Here is a 14,564-nt window from a genome sequence, read left to right on the forward strand (position 1 = left end):
CTGTGACCTGTTAACATTAACTTCAAATGGTAAACCCTTTATTTAGTGTTTTCCATTTACTTTCCTAATCTATATATACACAGAGTTTTAAAGCCTTGCATGTTACAGAGGACAGAGCTGTCCTCTATTCTAAGGTAATAAGACCCTGTAAGGTGTTTCACATAAGTGTGTGTATGTATATATATATATATATGGAATATATCCATGTAGGTATACAGACACATAGAAAAATGTTATATGTAAAAATACATATATAAAATATAGATGTAGCCTTTTATATATATCTTTATATTCTGAGGAGTTATTTCTTTGTGTATGCATTTTTTTTTACTGCCATATGTGATGGTACGCTTTTTTAATGAAAAAATCATAAATTACATTATTTTTTACTTTTATACATTAAATAGGGAGATGTGCCAATCCACAGGTCCTCAGAACCTCTTCCATGCAAAAGATGCTACTCCTTGCTGAACGAAGGAGTACTGGTCTTGTTTCTTTTGTGTTGTGTGTGTATCTGCTTGTAGTAGTTCAGCTTTTCTGGTCACATAAGCATCACCACAGAGACAGAAACTGTAAGTCAATATTTTTCTTGTACCAAGAAAGAGTAATAAGGTGTGACTGCAGGAACACAAAGTTGTGGATTGTCATGGACACTAGACCAGGTTACTTCCCTTCTGCTGTGTTTGCCTCTGCAGCTTGGTGGCAAAGGAATCCTTTAAGAATCATGAGACAGAGCTTCCTCATGTTGTCGTTACAGCATTTTGCTGCTAAGAGAAGAATGAGTTTTTACTAGATTTATTTTAAGTCCCTCTTCTTTTTTGGTTTGACAGGGAGGAAGAGCTGATGGCAAAGCTGTATCATGTCACTAATTAATCAGGATCTTAACCCACAAGGCATTCTCTCACAAAGAACTAAGGAAAAAGGGGGCTTTCTCCCAGCATCATTTGTGAAAGTGGAGAACAAACACCTACATTTTAGCTGACTATAATTTTTCTATATTTATCCATATTTATTTTAACTAAAGTCAACAGGATTGTGGATGTGACCATTGTGATATAACAGCATCTACTGAGGCAGAAATGGAAAGGATTTATGCTTTTACGTGGCTAGAACATAATCATAAACTAAGTTTTGTCTATATTTATGCTATTTAAAATAAAAATAAATAGTTATAAAAGGAATTCATCATAGGAGATGTTGTCAGTTCTAAAAGAAGAGATTACTCAATGAGTATGGTATAGATGCAAACTCCTTTTACCCGAGGAATGGATTCAGTGATCAATACCTCTTCTAGTAGTATGTTCCCATGAAATCTAAGACTAACATGTTCTTGGAAGTGTAATTCACAGAGTGGGCCACCATTCCTACCTTTTCCCCTTGCCACGACCACCCAAATTCATTCAGAGTGGTTTTGCCATTTATGTCATGCTGACAGTTAGTCACGTCCAATGATATGTTAATTTTTGTCACTTTAGGAAAGGATTGGCTAAAATACAAACACTAAGTGTCAAATAGGAAGAAGATAGGTCTTAAGAGCCTGAGAGTAGCTACTGAATTGCTTGAGCAATGAAGCCCACTGTCCTGGCTTAATACAGAGAGACATTTTATTCTTTTTTTTAATTGAATTCTGATTTTAATGAACTGGCAGAGCTGCAGAACATGTTCTTAAATCAGCAAGGTGTTTATTTTGGTTTTCTCAAAGTTTCAACTGTCACAGCTCAACAGTGGGAAAAAATTATGAAGCATTTCAAAGTAAAGCTATTATTGGCAACCTTAATGCTCTAACTGTAATTTTTATCATTGCGAATTCCTTTTTTGTTTTTTTTTAATACAGCTAAGCAGAACCTTTCTACCTACCAGTCTTATGTGCCAACACATTTAGCATTTTAATTGGCACTGAATAATGTGTGTATTTTGACAGAAATTTGTAATAGAACACTAATTAAAATAAATGATTTTTCGAGACTATGCCAGGCCACTCCAAAGTTAACAGTTCTTGGATATTTGTATGTGATTCTCAAATTTCTCAGTTTCTGCAGTTCCCTACTGTGATTTCTATCACAGTAAATTGTAAAACTCAACTGAAGTACAAAGTTATGCTAGTGCTGCTAAAGCAATTTTTGAAAATCCCACCTCTGAGCTAAGCTCAGCAGCACCCAGTATTGTGTTCACCTGGACAAATTGGACAGCTTGTACTAATAGTAAGCATTGAAATAGCTCAGTGTAGGCTTTTGCTGCTTTTTCCAGGTATTACATGAAACCTAACAAAAGCACATACATTTGATTTTTCAAGGAAAATTTTGAAGCTTCATTTTCTCCTTATGGGATTTTCTATGACACTGTTGTTCAAACCTTTGTTCATCATCCGCTATAGATGTAATATTTTATTAACAAAAAAATTGGTCAAATGCTGAGGAACAGTATTCCTGTATTACATAATAAAATACTTTTTTCCTGGCTATGTATATATTTTTTTTTTCTCCTCCCTAATAGTAGCATCTGGCTCTCAGGCAAAGTCTTCAAGCAGTTGCGCTGGCCTTGTTGCATACAACTTTGGACTCAGTAGAGCTGTATTGCTAACTTTGTTTCTAATGCTTTTTACACTGTAATATTTTCTTGTAAATAATTTGGATGAGATTGCTTGCTCCATAGAAGTATGAGTAAAACCCCAATGGTATTGTCAATAGCCACCCAGTCAAGCGATATACCTTCCTGTTGTTACCTCTGCTCTGAAGGGAAGTCAAAGCTGCTAGATCTCAGCTAAAAAGAGAAGATTTCATAGAATCATAGAATAGTTAGGGTTGGAAAGGACCTTAAAGACCATCTAGTTCCACCCCCCTGCCACAGGCAGGAGACTGTCTACACGACCAGGTTGCTCCAAGCCCCGTCCAACCTGGCCTTGAACACTGCCAAGGATGGGGCAGCCACAGCTTCTCTGGGCAACCTGTTCCAGTGCCCCACCACCCTCACAGTGAAGAACTTTTTCCTAATGTCTAATCTAAGCCTACCTTCTTTCAGTTTAAAATTATTCCACCTTGTCCTGTCACTACAGGCCCTTATAAAAAGTCACTCTCCAAATTTCTTGTACATCCCTGAAGGTATTGGAAGACAAAGTCTCCCCTGAGCTTTCTTTTCTCCAGGCTGGGCAAGTCCAACTTCCTCAGCCTGTCCTCGTGGGAGAGGTGCTACAACCTTCTCATCCTCCTATAGACTCGGTCCAACAGGTCCACATCCTTCAGATGTTGGGAGCCCCAGAGTTGAAGTACTCCAGATGAGGTCTCACAAGAGCAGAGCAGAGGGGCAGGATCACCTCCTTCAACCTGCTTGTCACGCTCCTTTTGATGCAACCCAGGATATGGTTGGCTTTCTGGGCTGCAAGCACACGCTGAAGCCGGCTCATGTTCAGTTTCTCATTGACCAACACCCCCAAGACCTTCTCCATAGGGCTGTTCTCAATCCATTCGCCCCCCAGTCGGTATTTGTGCTTGGAATTGCCCTGACCCAGGTGCAGGACCTTGCACTTGGCCTTGTTGAACTTCATGTGATTTGCACTTGCCCACCTCTCAAGCCTGTCCAGGTCCCTCTGGGTGGCGATTTCACTGTGAAATCTTTGTGTAATGGGAGGCAAGCTAGGTTTGTCTATGCAATAAAGTTTTGTTGGCATGAGTTACGTTGGTATAAAGTACCCCAAAAAATAATTCAAACCATAGCACTGACACTGTTACCCTGACAAAACCCATCGGTACAGGTGTGGCTGTGCCAACAGAAACAAGCTTCTCTTGGTTTTGATTATAACTTTTAAAGAAGGTTGTTTGTAGATAATGTATGAGTATATACTTATGTATGGGCTGTCAAACAGATCTTCTGTGCTACTTCTACACCAGGGGGCTCTGCTAACATAGTATGTATGTGCATGAAGGGAGGCTCTGCAGTGTAGGGACTGCACCAGTTCTGTGCAGCTGTCTCCCACCCTTGTGAAGCATCAGGCCCTTGGGCTGTGGAGACTGGAGCACAGAGACCACAGCTCTTGTTGGCTTTCTGCAGGGTTTAGGAGGTAGTTACTCATATACTTCAATCCTTTTCTTTGTCCTGGCAGAGTCTGTCCTTTCAGGATTTTGTCTTCAGTAGTTTTTTGTTCATTCTTATTGAGAGATAGGGTTTAAGACAAAGTGTGTTCCTTTACCTCTTATCATTACGTACAGTGTAACTTGATCAAGATCAGTTTTGCCCCAACAGGTTAAGTAGAAGAGATGCTTGTCTAAGATAAATCAATCACATATTGTAAAGTATATGATCTTTTTTTTCCCTAGGTGTAAACATGCCTTAAAGAATGAGAAATTCCTTTGTGTTTGTTGAATGATCTCTTTTCATTGTAAATTCATTTTGAACAATACCAATGAATATACTAGGTGACTTTGTCAGCTGTTTGAAGGAGATATATGAGGTACTAACCTTTATATATAATTTAAGACTCTGCATGATAAATCATACTGTTACCAGCTATTGTTTCTTTGTGAAGTTCAGTTAGACTTGCTCAGCTAGCTGTTGGTCTAAAGAAGAGACTTTCAGTCAGTTTCTTAAGGAGGGGAAAGAGAACAGAAAGAAGTCAAGAGCAGCCAATCCAGAAGAACAGCTGGCATTTCTGTGAGTAGATGTGTTCTGGTGAGGATGCTCTGCTCTCACTCACACTCTGAGGTAACTGCCTCCTGCCCTCCACATTTTTGATGCCCTCTGTAAACCTCCACAATCTACTACTTGGAGGACAGGGAGTTTGCCAACATGCTAGGAAAGTCCTAGGAATTTTTACTTCTCTTTCACTTGTAGTATCAAAAATAGCAGAACATTTTATTTATAGTATTAGAAAGGAGGCCTTGTCCATATCAGGTTATTCATTTGCTGTCATTATTTCACTTCTAGTATCTAATTCATTATGTTTCCAGTTAATGCTACAAGTATTCTTCCAGTCCTCCTTCAGTTTTTCCCTGCCATAGTATGGATAAGAAGATCAAGCACAATACGTAATAAAATTTGTATTCAGACTCTATATAAGTAAAAAGAAGTTATCACTTGAAACTTTAGTGTTGATTTTAGCTATAAAATGTTCCCTTGCATGTGCACACATGCAATTTAAAGTGATTTGTCTAAATTAAGATTGGCTACTTTATTTTGCAATTGCGAATAGTGGAAATATTTCTGTGTTTTCATGTTATCTGTCTTCAGCTTTACAAAGTTTCTTCCTGAAGCTACACTGAAGATCATTTATCACCTTCCTTTACCTTTACTCCATAGTGTACATAGTGTTATTTTTAATGCCCGTGGAGCAAGTATTTCTATAATTTATGAAAATGTTTGAATATGGCCAATCTGAACTGTTCCATTTAGAACTGACTTCCTGGCAGGGAAATTCTCACCTGTCGAAATTGAACCTCTAATGGTTTCTATCCAGTTTGTGTTGCATGTTCATGACATTTATTTTTTTTATTTATTAACATTTCAGCAATATTGCTTGTTTTGTGGGGGAAGTCCTTAGTTTTCTCTGAGGGTAGTGGTTTAATTAGAACATTTGAGGGCTCTGTGTTTTTTTTTCTTAACTTGCAGGCTGTAGAGCTACTGTGTTTAGCTGAGAATGCCTGTTTTGCTGAGGAATGCAGTCTGATAGTCTAGCCTGGTTTGTTGGCTATGAGTTTGTATCCTAATACCACTACTCATGGTCAGGATCTAAACTGAAGTATGTACTGCCTTCAGCGATGATGCCAGTTCCACAGAGGAGGAGACCAAGTATTTCCTTGTCAGATTAGATGAGGTGCACTTTCATTAAGTACTTTCAGTTTTTGGTTTTAGCTTGGACATTCTTTTAAGAGCTAGAGAAGACTGAGGTGCTTGAGAAGCCATGAAGGACTGAATTAAGTATGAAATTCTGTGTTAGGAGTTGCTCTGAAAGAGGTTTGCTCAAGCTAGAAATGCTTGGTAGAGCTTTGTTTTAGATGCACTACATAGTTTATCTGTATTTTACTGCTTGAATGCAAAACTTTAATTAAACTTTGCAAATAAATTATAACACAACTACCATGTCAGCGAGCAAGGAGCAGAAGGTTTCAGAGCCTGGCACATGGCAGGTTTTTGCTGTGCTGATCATGTGCGTGCAAGAGGAGAGGAAATGAAGAATGCTGTCATCAGCTGAAACTACAGGGAAGTTTTCTACAGTAGAAACTGATAAAACAGATTGTGATTTAACATACTCAGTGTTAGCCTAATAGATCAGAGAGTTCTGTTTTATGTGGATCACTTACTGACTAGAAAAAAAAAACATTTCAAAGCAGTAGAAATGATCTGTGAATAATTATGGCCTAGAAAAAAAAAAAAGAGGGGAAAAAGATCTTCCAAATGATTCAATTTAGCTTATCCACAGTGAACCATTTTTGTTCCGGGGTAGGTTCACAAGATGGAGGAAAAAGCAGTGATAATGATAGTACTGTTACTTCTCCTGAGAAACTTCCCATGATTTCGTATAGCCAAAACCCACAGGAAATCAAGGTCTGGTAGAGTGGGAGAGTACTCTGTTATGCCTCTGATCTTTGGTCTGTTTGAGCCTAATGCCCTACTTGTGACTAATTGTTTGTAGTTGTTTTAATCACAGTATCAGAAATGTTTAGTATTAGTAGGCAAATGTACCATGTGTTCAAAATTTAAAGGATTATTTTTAAAAAGCAGACCCTGCCAATTTTTGTGATTCATTAGGAATCTCACCAATATCACTTTTTCATATGAGCCCATCTTAATTATAAGATCATTAAGATACTCGTTTGGAAGCTGTTGTCTAAATTTTCTGAATTCAAAGTGCTTAGAAGACTGAAGACAAATGATTTTCAGTTGAGTGACAGAGACTTGTATTTTTTTCATATCTTTTGAATATGAACAGGAGATTCTTTTTCTCTATAAATAAAGCTGCTCAGGCATCTTTATAAATGGATGCATTTTACTCAGATTCTACTCTTAAACATCATGAAGTGAAGGGATACTAGGGTCCAGTGTTTTTTTCTATCTGATCTGTGAATGCTTCATGGAAAAACATTTGGGAATAGGCAGGGGTGATAAGGTTATGTGTAAGGATTTTTCACAAATTGATTAAGCACCACCCACAGAGTTTTGGCTATTTTGCTTGACAGAAAACAAAGATGAGCAATTATGGCTTGCTGTTTGTGACATCATTTATAAGCTAAATTTAATTTTCTACTGAACATCCGCTGGTAATGTCATGGTAATAACTTCCTATTGATTAATTAAATCTGTTTCTTCTCCTCCTTATTTGTAACTCGCGTGAAGTTGCCCAAATATGAGTCCATTTTATTACTAACGGGCTGTGAATGGAAATACTGTACACATTTTAATTTTCTTCTTAACTTTGATCAGAAGTAACAATTTAAAATTGATTGCCTTTTTCAAATTTATTCTCTCAAAATAAGCTATATCTTCGAAGTCCCTCAGAAGAATAGTTTGGTTTTTTTAATTATAAGGCATATTTACTACATTACTGGCAACATACAGAATTGTTGTTTATGAATTGGTAGTATTTAAAATACTTCAGAAAAGGGCTAATTTGAAGGAAAGGGAACATCTAGTTCTTGAAACGCGGTGTAAAATAGGCTGTGGGGTAGAGTGAGTTTTCTTAAAAAGAACTTTCTTGTAAAAGGTTATGCTGAATGAAAGTGGTGGACATGAACGGATGGGTATCCAAAAGTAAAGGAAATCTAGTGACACTGGTGTCACTCCTTTATAACAAGGATTTGGCATTTGAGCGTTGCAATAGACTTCAGCAGGTCTGGACTCTTCACTGAGCTGGGGAAGACTGTAAATTTAGATACTAGGAAAGGTTAAAATACAAAGCAGGCACCTCAAGGATATAGCAGCATACTTGATGTCTGACAACATTAAAAATCTCTAGAAACTTCCATAAGATGATAAAATAACAACCATTTTGGCACAACTTAGATTTCAAAATTTGAAACAGTCTCATTTGATTTCTCTCTTACTAATTTTGAAAGTTATTTGCTTATCTGTATTTGATCCTTTCAGACTTGACAAACATCAAGGCGTTTGCCTTATTTATATTAGCACTTTCGTGTCGTGTTGTCCCTGTAAGCCTTTGAGTATATAACAGAAGAATTTCAGTTTCCTGCTTAACCCACTAAATTACAAGATGACTTTTCCAGTACTCTGACTTTGGCAATGTTGGTGGCAGTTTACTGAGCTACAAAGCATTTTTCACGGCCTGTTTGTCTGATATATTGAGTTTTGGATCAATTTTACTGCAAGAAAAAAATATTAGGTGAGATTTTTAGTACCTTAGTGTTTGCTCTGTTTACCTGAGTTGACAGCTTTCCTCCTTGGGCTGGAAGAATCTGTTTAGGTTGGCTTTAATAGCACAATTTGTAATCACTTTGTGGGAGCTTGAACTGAAATCTCAACTTTATTTTCACTGTGAAGTACAGCAGGCTTGTTTAAAAAGGAATCGAGAAATACCAACCTCAGAGTAGAATTGTTTTTAGAAGAACCTGTCAATGTCTAATAACCACAGATTGTTTTCCTCTCTTGCTCGATTAATTTTTTTTTTAAACCCTAATACTTCAAATCACAGACAGCAACTTTTTAATCTGAGTGCCACTGAATGTTAAATCTATTTTTCATGATTTTTAAGTACTTGACAGTTAATAGATTATCCTTAGGACACTGCAAATGCCAAGCAGAATGCCTTTAAGTAAAATCAGTATCAGCTGAAGTTTACAGATACATCCGTTTTGGCTGTGTTACTTAGTTACTTGTGTCATTCAAAGGGCAAGAAAATTAATGTATTTCTCAAAACATTAGTACAAGTATCTTTTCTGATATTAGACAAACTACATTATGTCTGTTTCCACTGAGCTTATTGATAATGGTGTCTAGGAAAACATGGGTTCCAGCCTGGGTCTTTCTTGCGCTTCTGGAACTCGCATCCATACTCCCCTTCAGAGCAAAGGGGTATGAACTTACAGAGCAGCATTAACCTCAGGTGTGAAACTGGAAAATGGTTTCCTGAAGCTGTGAGGAGCTAACTTACTTCTGAGACCCCTACCTCTTCATTAGGATTGATTGAAATCAGCAGAGTGCCAACATTTTCAGAGGACACATACAGGTGTCTACAAAGAATAATTACATAAGCTTTACAAGTTGTTCCTGCACCAACTGGCTTTTCATTGACACTTCCCTCATCAGCTGCCTGTGTTTCATAAAGTATGTGATAAATGGGCAGGTTTACTGCTGCCATGCAGAATATATAACTCTTGAGTTCTACTTGTCTTCCCTGCAATGTGTCCCATCTACCCTGCCTCCAGTTTCCCTGAAGTTTGTCACAGCTTAATCAGTGAGGCCGCTATCTCGCTGTCAGGTTTAGCTAATGCTGGTTGAGGTTTGGAAGCTTCTGGGCAAGCAGTCAAGATCTGCAGGCAGAAGCAAGGTTTTATAATCTCACCATCTTTCTATAGAAAGCTCATTAAGAAGTCTATTCTAATGGACTCTTCTGTCGTAATTGAATACAAGGATGTTCTTCACAGTATGATTGGTTATAAGGCAGGAATTCTCTAATGTGTTGCAAGACTCTTTTCTTTAATATTTGAATGCCAAATTGAGCTTAATCTTTTCTGTGTTAATCAGCATTTGAGACTATATCCATCTTGTGATTTACTAAGTGTGCCAAAAAGCTTCCATTAATCCTGTTTCACAAGGACCTCAGGTATAACTTGGTAAATCAGAAATAACACAGGGAATCTGAGCTCTTCTAGATTCTAGGGTTGAACTAATGGTATCTCATATAATGAAATCTGCAAAGGGAAGATACGGACAGTCTTTAAGATGCAGTAATCCTATATACGTCATGCTCATCTAAAAGTACCTAGGATGCATTGTGAGATAGAATATTCTGAGATACTTGGAACACTTTCCTTTGCAGACTTCTAACACTTTAAAGCAAGGAGCTAAAGCAATGTAAAATTAAATGGGTATTTCTTTTTCTGCCTACCTTGTCCAAATATCAAACCATTTGTATTCTATTTCATGTTGTGCTAACATAACAAGTGAGCCCTTCACAATGTACAATTCTTTGGAATAATTTCAAGTTGACATCACAAGATTTTTCATATTGAGAAGAAATTGAAATTCATGGTACTGGAAAGAAAGATGTAATTAAACCATCTAGTTAAAAGTGGGGAAGTTCTGGTTCCAATCCTTTCTCCTATTGAGTTTTTATTAATTTTATCCCCTTATGCATAAAATAAAACACCTCTTATGGGAACAGGGCTTACCTGCTCCTGACTGAACATCATAACCACTGAACTAAAACTGCTTTCTGTTGACCAGTAGCAAAACTCCAACAGATGGCTGGAGACAGTACCCTTTCTACCACAGTTTCACACCTTTAAAAGGCAACAGCCTGACTGACAAAGCATCACACTGTGAGCCATGAATTTAAATAGCTTTAGACCTAGAAGGCCAGTTCTCTGTAGTCCAATGCAAATGTTGTAAGCTTTGGGGCATTCTGTAGAACAGCCTCAGTTGTTTAATGTTTGAAATCTGTAGTTTGATGTCTAGCACACTTTTATTTTTTGACACAACCCAGTATGAGTACAAATCACTGATGGATTTCAGTAGTGGTTGCATCAGCCCTTTATTACTTGACATGCTTAGTTCGTTTGCATAAATCGGTCAGCAAGCACAGAAAAGAGTGCTGAAAGGGAATTGGAGGTTTCTTCTAGTTCATTTAGCTGTTTCTTTCATCATAATGAAATCAATGAAAATGACATATCATCAAATACCATGGTGCTTTAAAATCTTGAGAAGGATTTCATGTGGCCTTGTAGTGTTGTAAGTTAAGTATAGTATAGAAGTATATGCATGGGTATCTCCCCCTATCCTTATCAGTCCCACACTCTGCACACCATGGGCTCTTGCTTGGTGGCTGACTCCTGTCTTTGCAGTAATGCACAATGGTACTTTTAACCTTTTTCTTTGCCCTCCTCTTCCTAAGATACAAAATCCTCTTACCGCACCACAATCTCTGCTATCAGCTATTCTCATCCCTAAACCCATGGTCTTCTACTGTCTCTGTGTGTGTCGCATTTGGGGTTTGCTCTTGTGCTTTGCTTGTAAAATGAGAAGCCCTTTCAAGACAGATGGTGGACACCACTCGTCTGTCACTTAGTTCTCTTTCATTGACATAGATACCACAACCCCAGCACTTAGGGAAGAAAATATTTTGGAGAATCAGCAACAGTGAGTTCGGGGAACAGAGCTTGTTAGTTGGTCAGGACTGTGTAGGATGGCACTGAGGACACAGGAATAGTATTGTGAATAATCCAGCACTATGAGTTCCTGATAATATTGATATAATTTGGAATTACTTATATTTGAAATCATTACATTATTGTAGTAGCAGTATTCACCCACCATTCTATGATCCTACCTGATTCAAAAGGGGGGTCGACTACACATAAATCTTTCTTGACAGAAGCTCATCAACATGCCTAGGTAATCTTGTAAAGGTTTGTCACTAATTCTGCCTAGCACTTTACATTCTGCAAGGTTATTTTATAGACTTAGGAGATTTATTTTTTTTTAATGGCTGACAATGATTTCTAGACTCTTTCTTTTGAAAATCTGTTCAGCTTTACAACATAAATATATTCCAGGTACACCATAAAAATTGTGTATTTTAAATATGTCAGATAAGACTGAAACTTCCCCTTTGCGTAGCTTAATGGGTATTCTTATCAGTTGTCATTAAGTTTCAGGGAAGCAGTTAAATTGTAACCATTTATAAGTTTCATAAATGTTGTGTATATTGAAAATATAATTAGAGATAATAAAACTTGACTACCTCAGTTCATTTTAGTATAAAATTAATTAAAATTATCTAAAGGCATAAGAAGTTTTCAGGTACATCTGAAAAAGTCATTAAGTCAGGCGAAGTTGTTATAAAGGACCTTCTAATGAATTAGTGATTATTTAACCTTTCGTGACTCAAAAGGTCCATTAAGAACTTCAAGGTACAAAGAGAACCGCAAGTGATTGGGAAGATCGTGCTGTCTCACTTACCCATGAGCAAAGTTTATACATCAAAGTTATTTCCCTCTTAACTTCGCATTGTGTGGGTCTTTTCTGTTGTTTTGTCCTCCCTTTTTCTGAAGGAATCAGTTTCTCAAAAAGTAATGTCACTGAGTAAACAGCTAAAAACTACTTAATTCTTTTATGCTGAAAGAGGAAGTTAATTCATATTAAACAAAGGTTTCATATTATGAAGCTGGATGGAACTCTTGTGATCATCTAATCATATGTGGATTTTTTCATCCATATGACTGCTGTGAATGAATTCCTTTGTGAACTAAAGTTACCTTTTTGAAGAAAACACCAGTCAGCAGTAGTACTCATTGTAGCTTTAATTCAAGCTCTATAGTACAGCATGTAGTTCCTCAACCATATGTACCTAAAACATGTACCTAAAGACTGCTGAGATTTCTCTTGTTGCCTCATCCACCACAGCTGAAATTCTCTCTTAGGTCCAAATGAATTGAAGTGCTAAGAACTGGACCTGGTACAAGACGCAGATCTGAAAACCCTTGTGTGTGTGCATCTATGTGTAAATAGATTTTTTTTTCTTTTTTTTTCATTGAAAGCCAGACTTTCCTATCTTGTTGTATGGTTCCAATTAAATGAAGACAAAAGAAACTAAATCTTCAAATGGTGTTTCTGTATTCAAGGATTATGTCAGCAATGAAGATGCGCAGAATCCCCCTGATTCAGTCTTGGCAACAAGTTCAAAAAGGAAGTCAGAGAATGAGAGTGAATCAGCTGTGCCTAATGTGGGCAAGCAAACAGGCATCTCCCCCTCCCTGGGTAACACTTTGGAGCACATTGTAGAGCAGCTGGATGTTTTAACTCTAGTAAGTATGCAATAACAGATAACACTTGCAGTGGGAAAATGGTAATGCAAAAAATCCCATGAACCATGTTCCTAAACCAGAATATTAAAGGCTATGGGGTTATTTTTAATAGTTGTCTAGTCAAGTGACTGTTCTGGTTTTTTCCTTTCAGCAAATATTGATCACATTGTGTTTGCTAAAGTAAGAGCTTCCTGCTACATAATCATAAATATTATTGTTGTATTTTTAACTCAGGAAGAAAAGACTCACTGTTTTTTAGTAGTGAGATCTAGCATTGATTTGCCAGAAGCCAGTTCTTTAGCAGACTCCAGCTTGAACAATCATGTGTTAGCAGGGCATGAACAAAACAAATTTGTAATGTACCATTAAATATTTTTTCAAACTTATGTTCAAGGTGTTGGATAGGAATCTAAGCAGTGGAATAATTCCTAGTGTCAATGAAACTGCCCAAATACTAGTCTCCAGCAGTGACTCTGAGTCACTTGTTTGCAAATGCTCAATACTTCCTTTTTAGTAGTCCAGATTTAGCCAATCTGTGTTTTAAGATAGTACTCTGCGGTCTGTCATATATTAACATTAAACCAAATGAAAAGGGAGTGACTCTTGCAAAACTGTGTTGTTTTGCAATGCAGAATAAGAAATACAGAATAAGAAATAAGTTTTGGGAAGTACAAAGTCAAGTCATCAATTGAAAATCATTTCTGTTGTAAGTTGGATTAAAAAGAAACTGCTAGCCTGTGTCCAGAAACCTTTTCTGACAAGGGCAATCTCTTGGAGAATGCCTTTTAATAGTATTTTTTTTTTCTTACTTCCTGGGTTTGGGGATGCATTAGAAGTTTTTATTAGGTTTTTGGAAGATATCATTTGGGGTCAGCACTGATGGCTGTTTTTCTGTTGAAATATGGATGCAACTTTCACATAGTATTTCAGAGTAATTTATACAAGCACAGATATATTGCACGCTCTCAGAGAAAATATTTTGTGAGCACAATTTTAAACCTTTAGACAATCTCCAGAGATACAAACCCATTATTTTTAAATAGAGTTGTAAATAGTGGAGTAGCTAAGGAAAAGCCATTTTAGGATATTTTTTCCTGTTGAGTTAGAATGATTCTTCTTATGTTACTGTGTTGCACACTTATAATAATGTGTGAGTAATACCAAACCAATTGAAATTATTGCCCTCTTCATGCAGACTGTTTCAATCCTGGAACAACGTCTGACTTTGACCGAAGATAAATTGAAAGAATGTTTAGAAAATCAGCAAAAAATGTTACTTGAAGAAAGACAGGAAGCATAAAAGATGAAAACGGAGTGTACTGATTAATATGTTTCATATATTCACAAGGAAATAATAATTGTTACTTCGCTGGGTTTTGCTGTAAGCAAAAAAATATAAATCCTCCTTTTCTAACAAGTCAATGTAATAACTGAAATAAAAAAAGTATGCAAAACATTTTAAACATTGGTAGCAGTAGATAGTCTGTGTATTTAATAAAGTGTAGCCCAGCCAAAACTAGTGTTTTCTGAAATCATTCCCATTGAGCATTGCAGGACTCTTATTTCAACTTACTAAGATCTTTGAATACAACTAAG

At 36.9% G+C, this 14,564-nt stretch overlaps 1 protein-coding gene across 1 annotated transcript in view; it reads left to right on the forward strand.

Annotated features, from left to right (window-relative positions):
* Positions 1-14,284, forward strand: part of POC1B (POC1 centriolar protein B) — a gene marked incomplete at its 5' end in the record, with an annotated part of 49,372 nt that extends 35,088 nt beyond the window's left edge. The window contains 2 exon segments of the mRNA XM_080612932.1: positions 12,786-12,968; positions 14,164-14,284. Coding sequence (XP_080469058.1) covers positions 12,786-12,968; positions 14,164-14,268 — 288 coding nt within the window. The 3' untranslated portion in view covers positions 14,269-14,284.
* Positions 14,285-14,564: the final 280 nt, after the last annotated feature.

The sequence above is a fragment of the Psittacula echo genome (genome assembly GCF_963264785.1).
Source record: "Psittacula echo genome assembly, chromosome: 1".
NCBI classification, from domain to species: Eukaryota; Metazoa; Chordata; class Aves; order Psittaciformes; family Psittacidae; genus Psittacula; species Psittacula echo.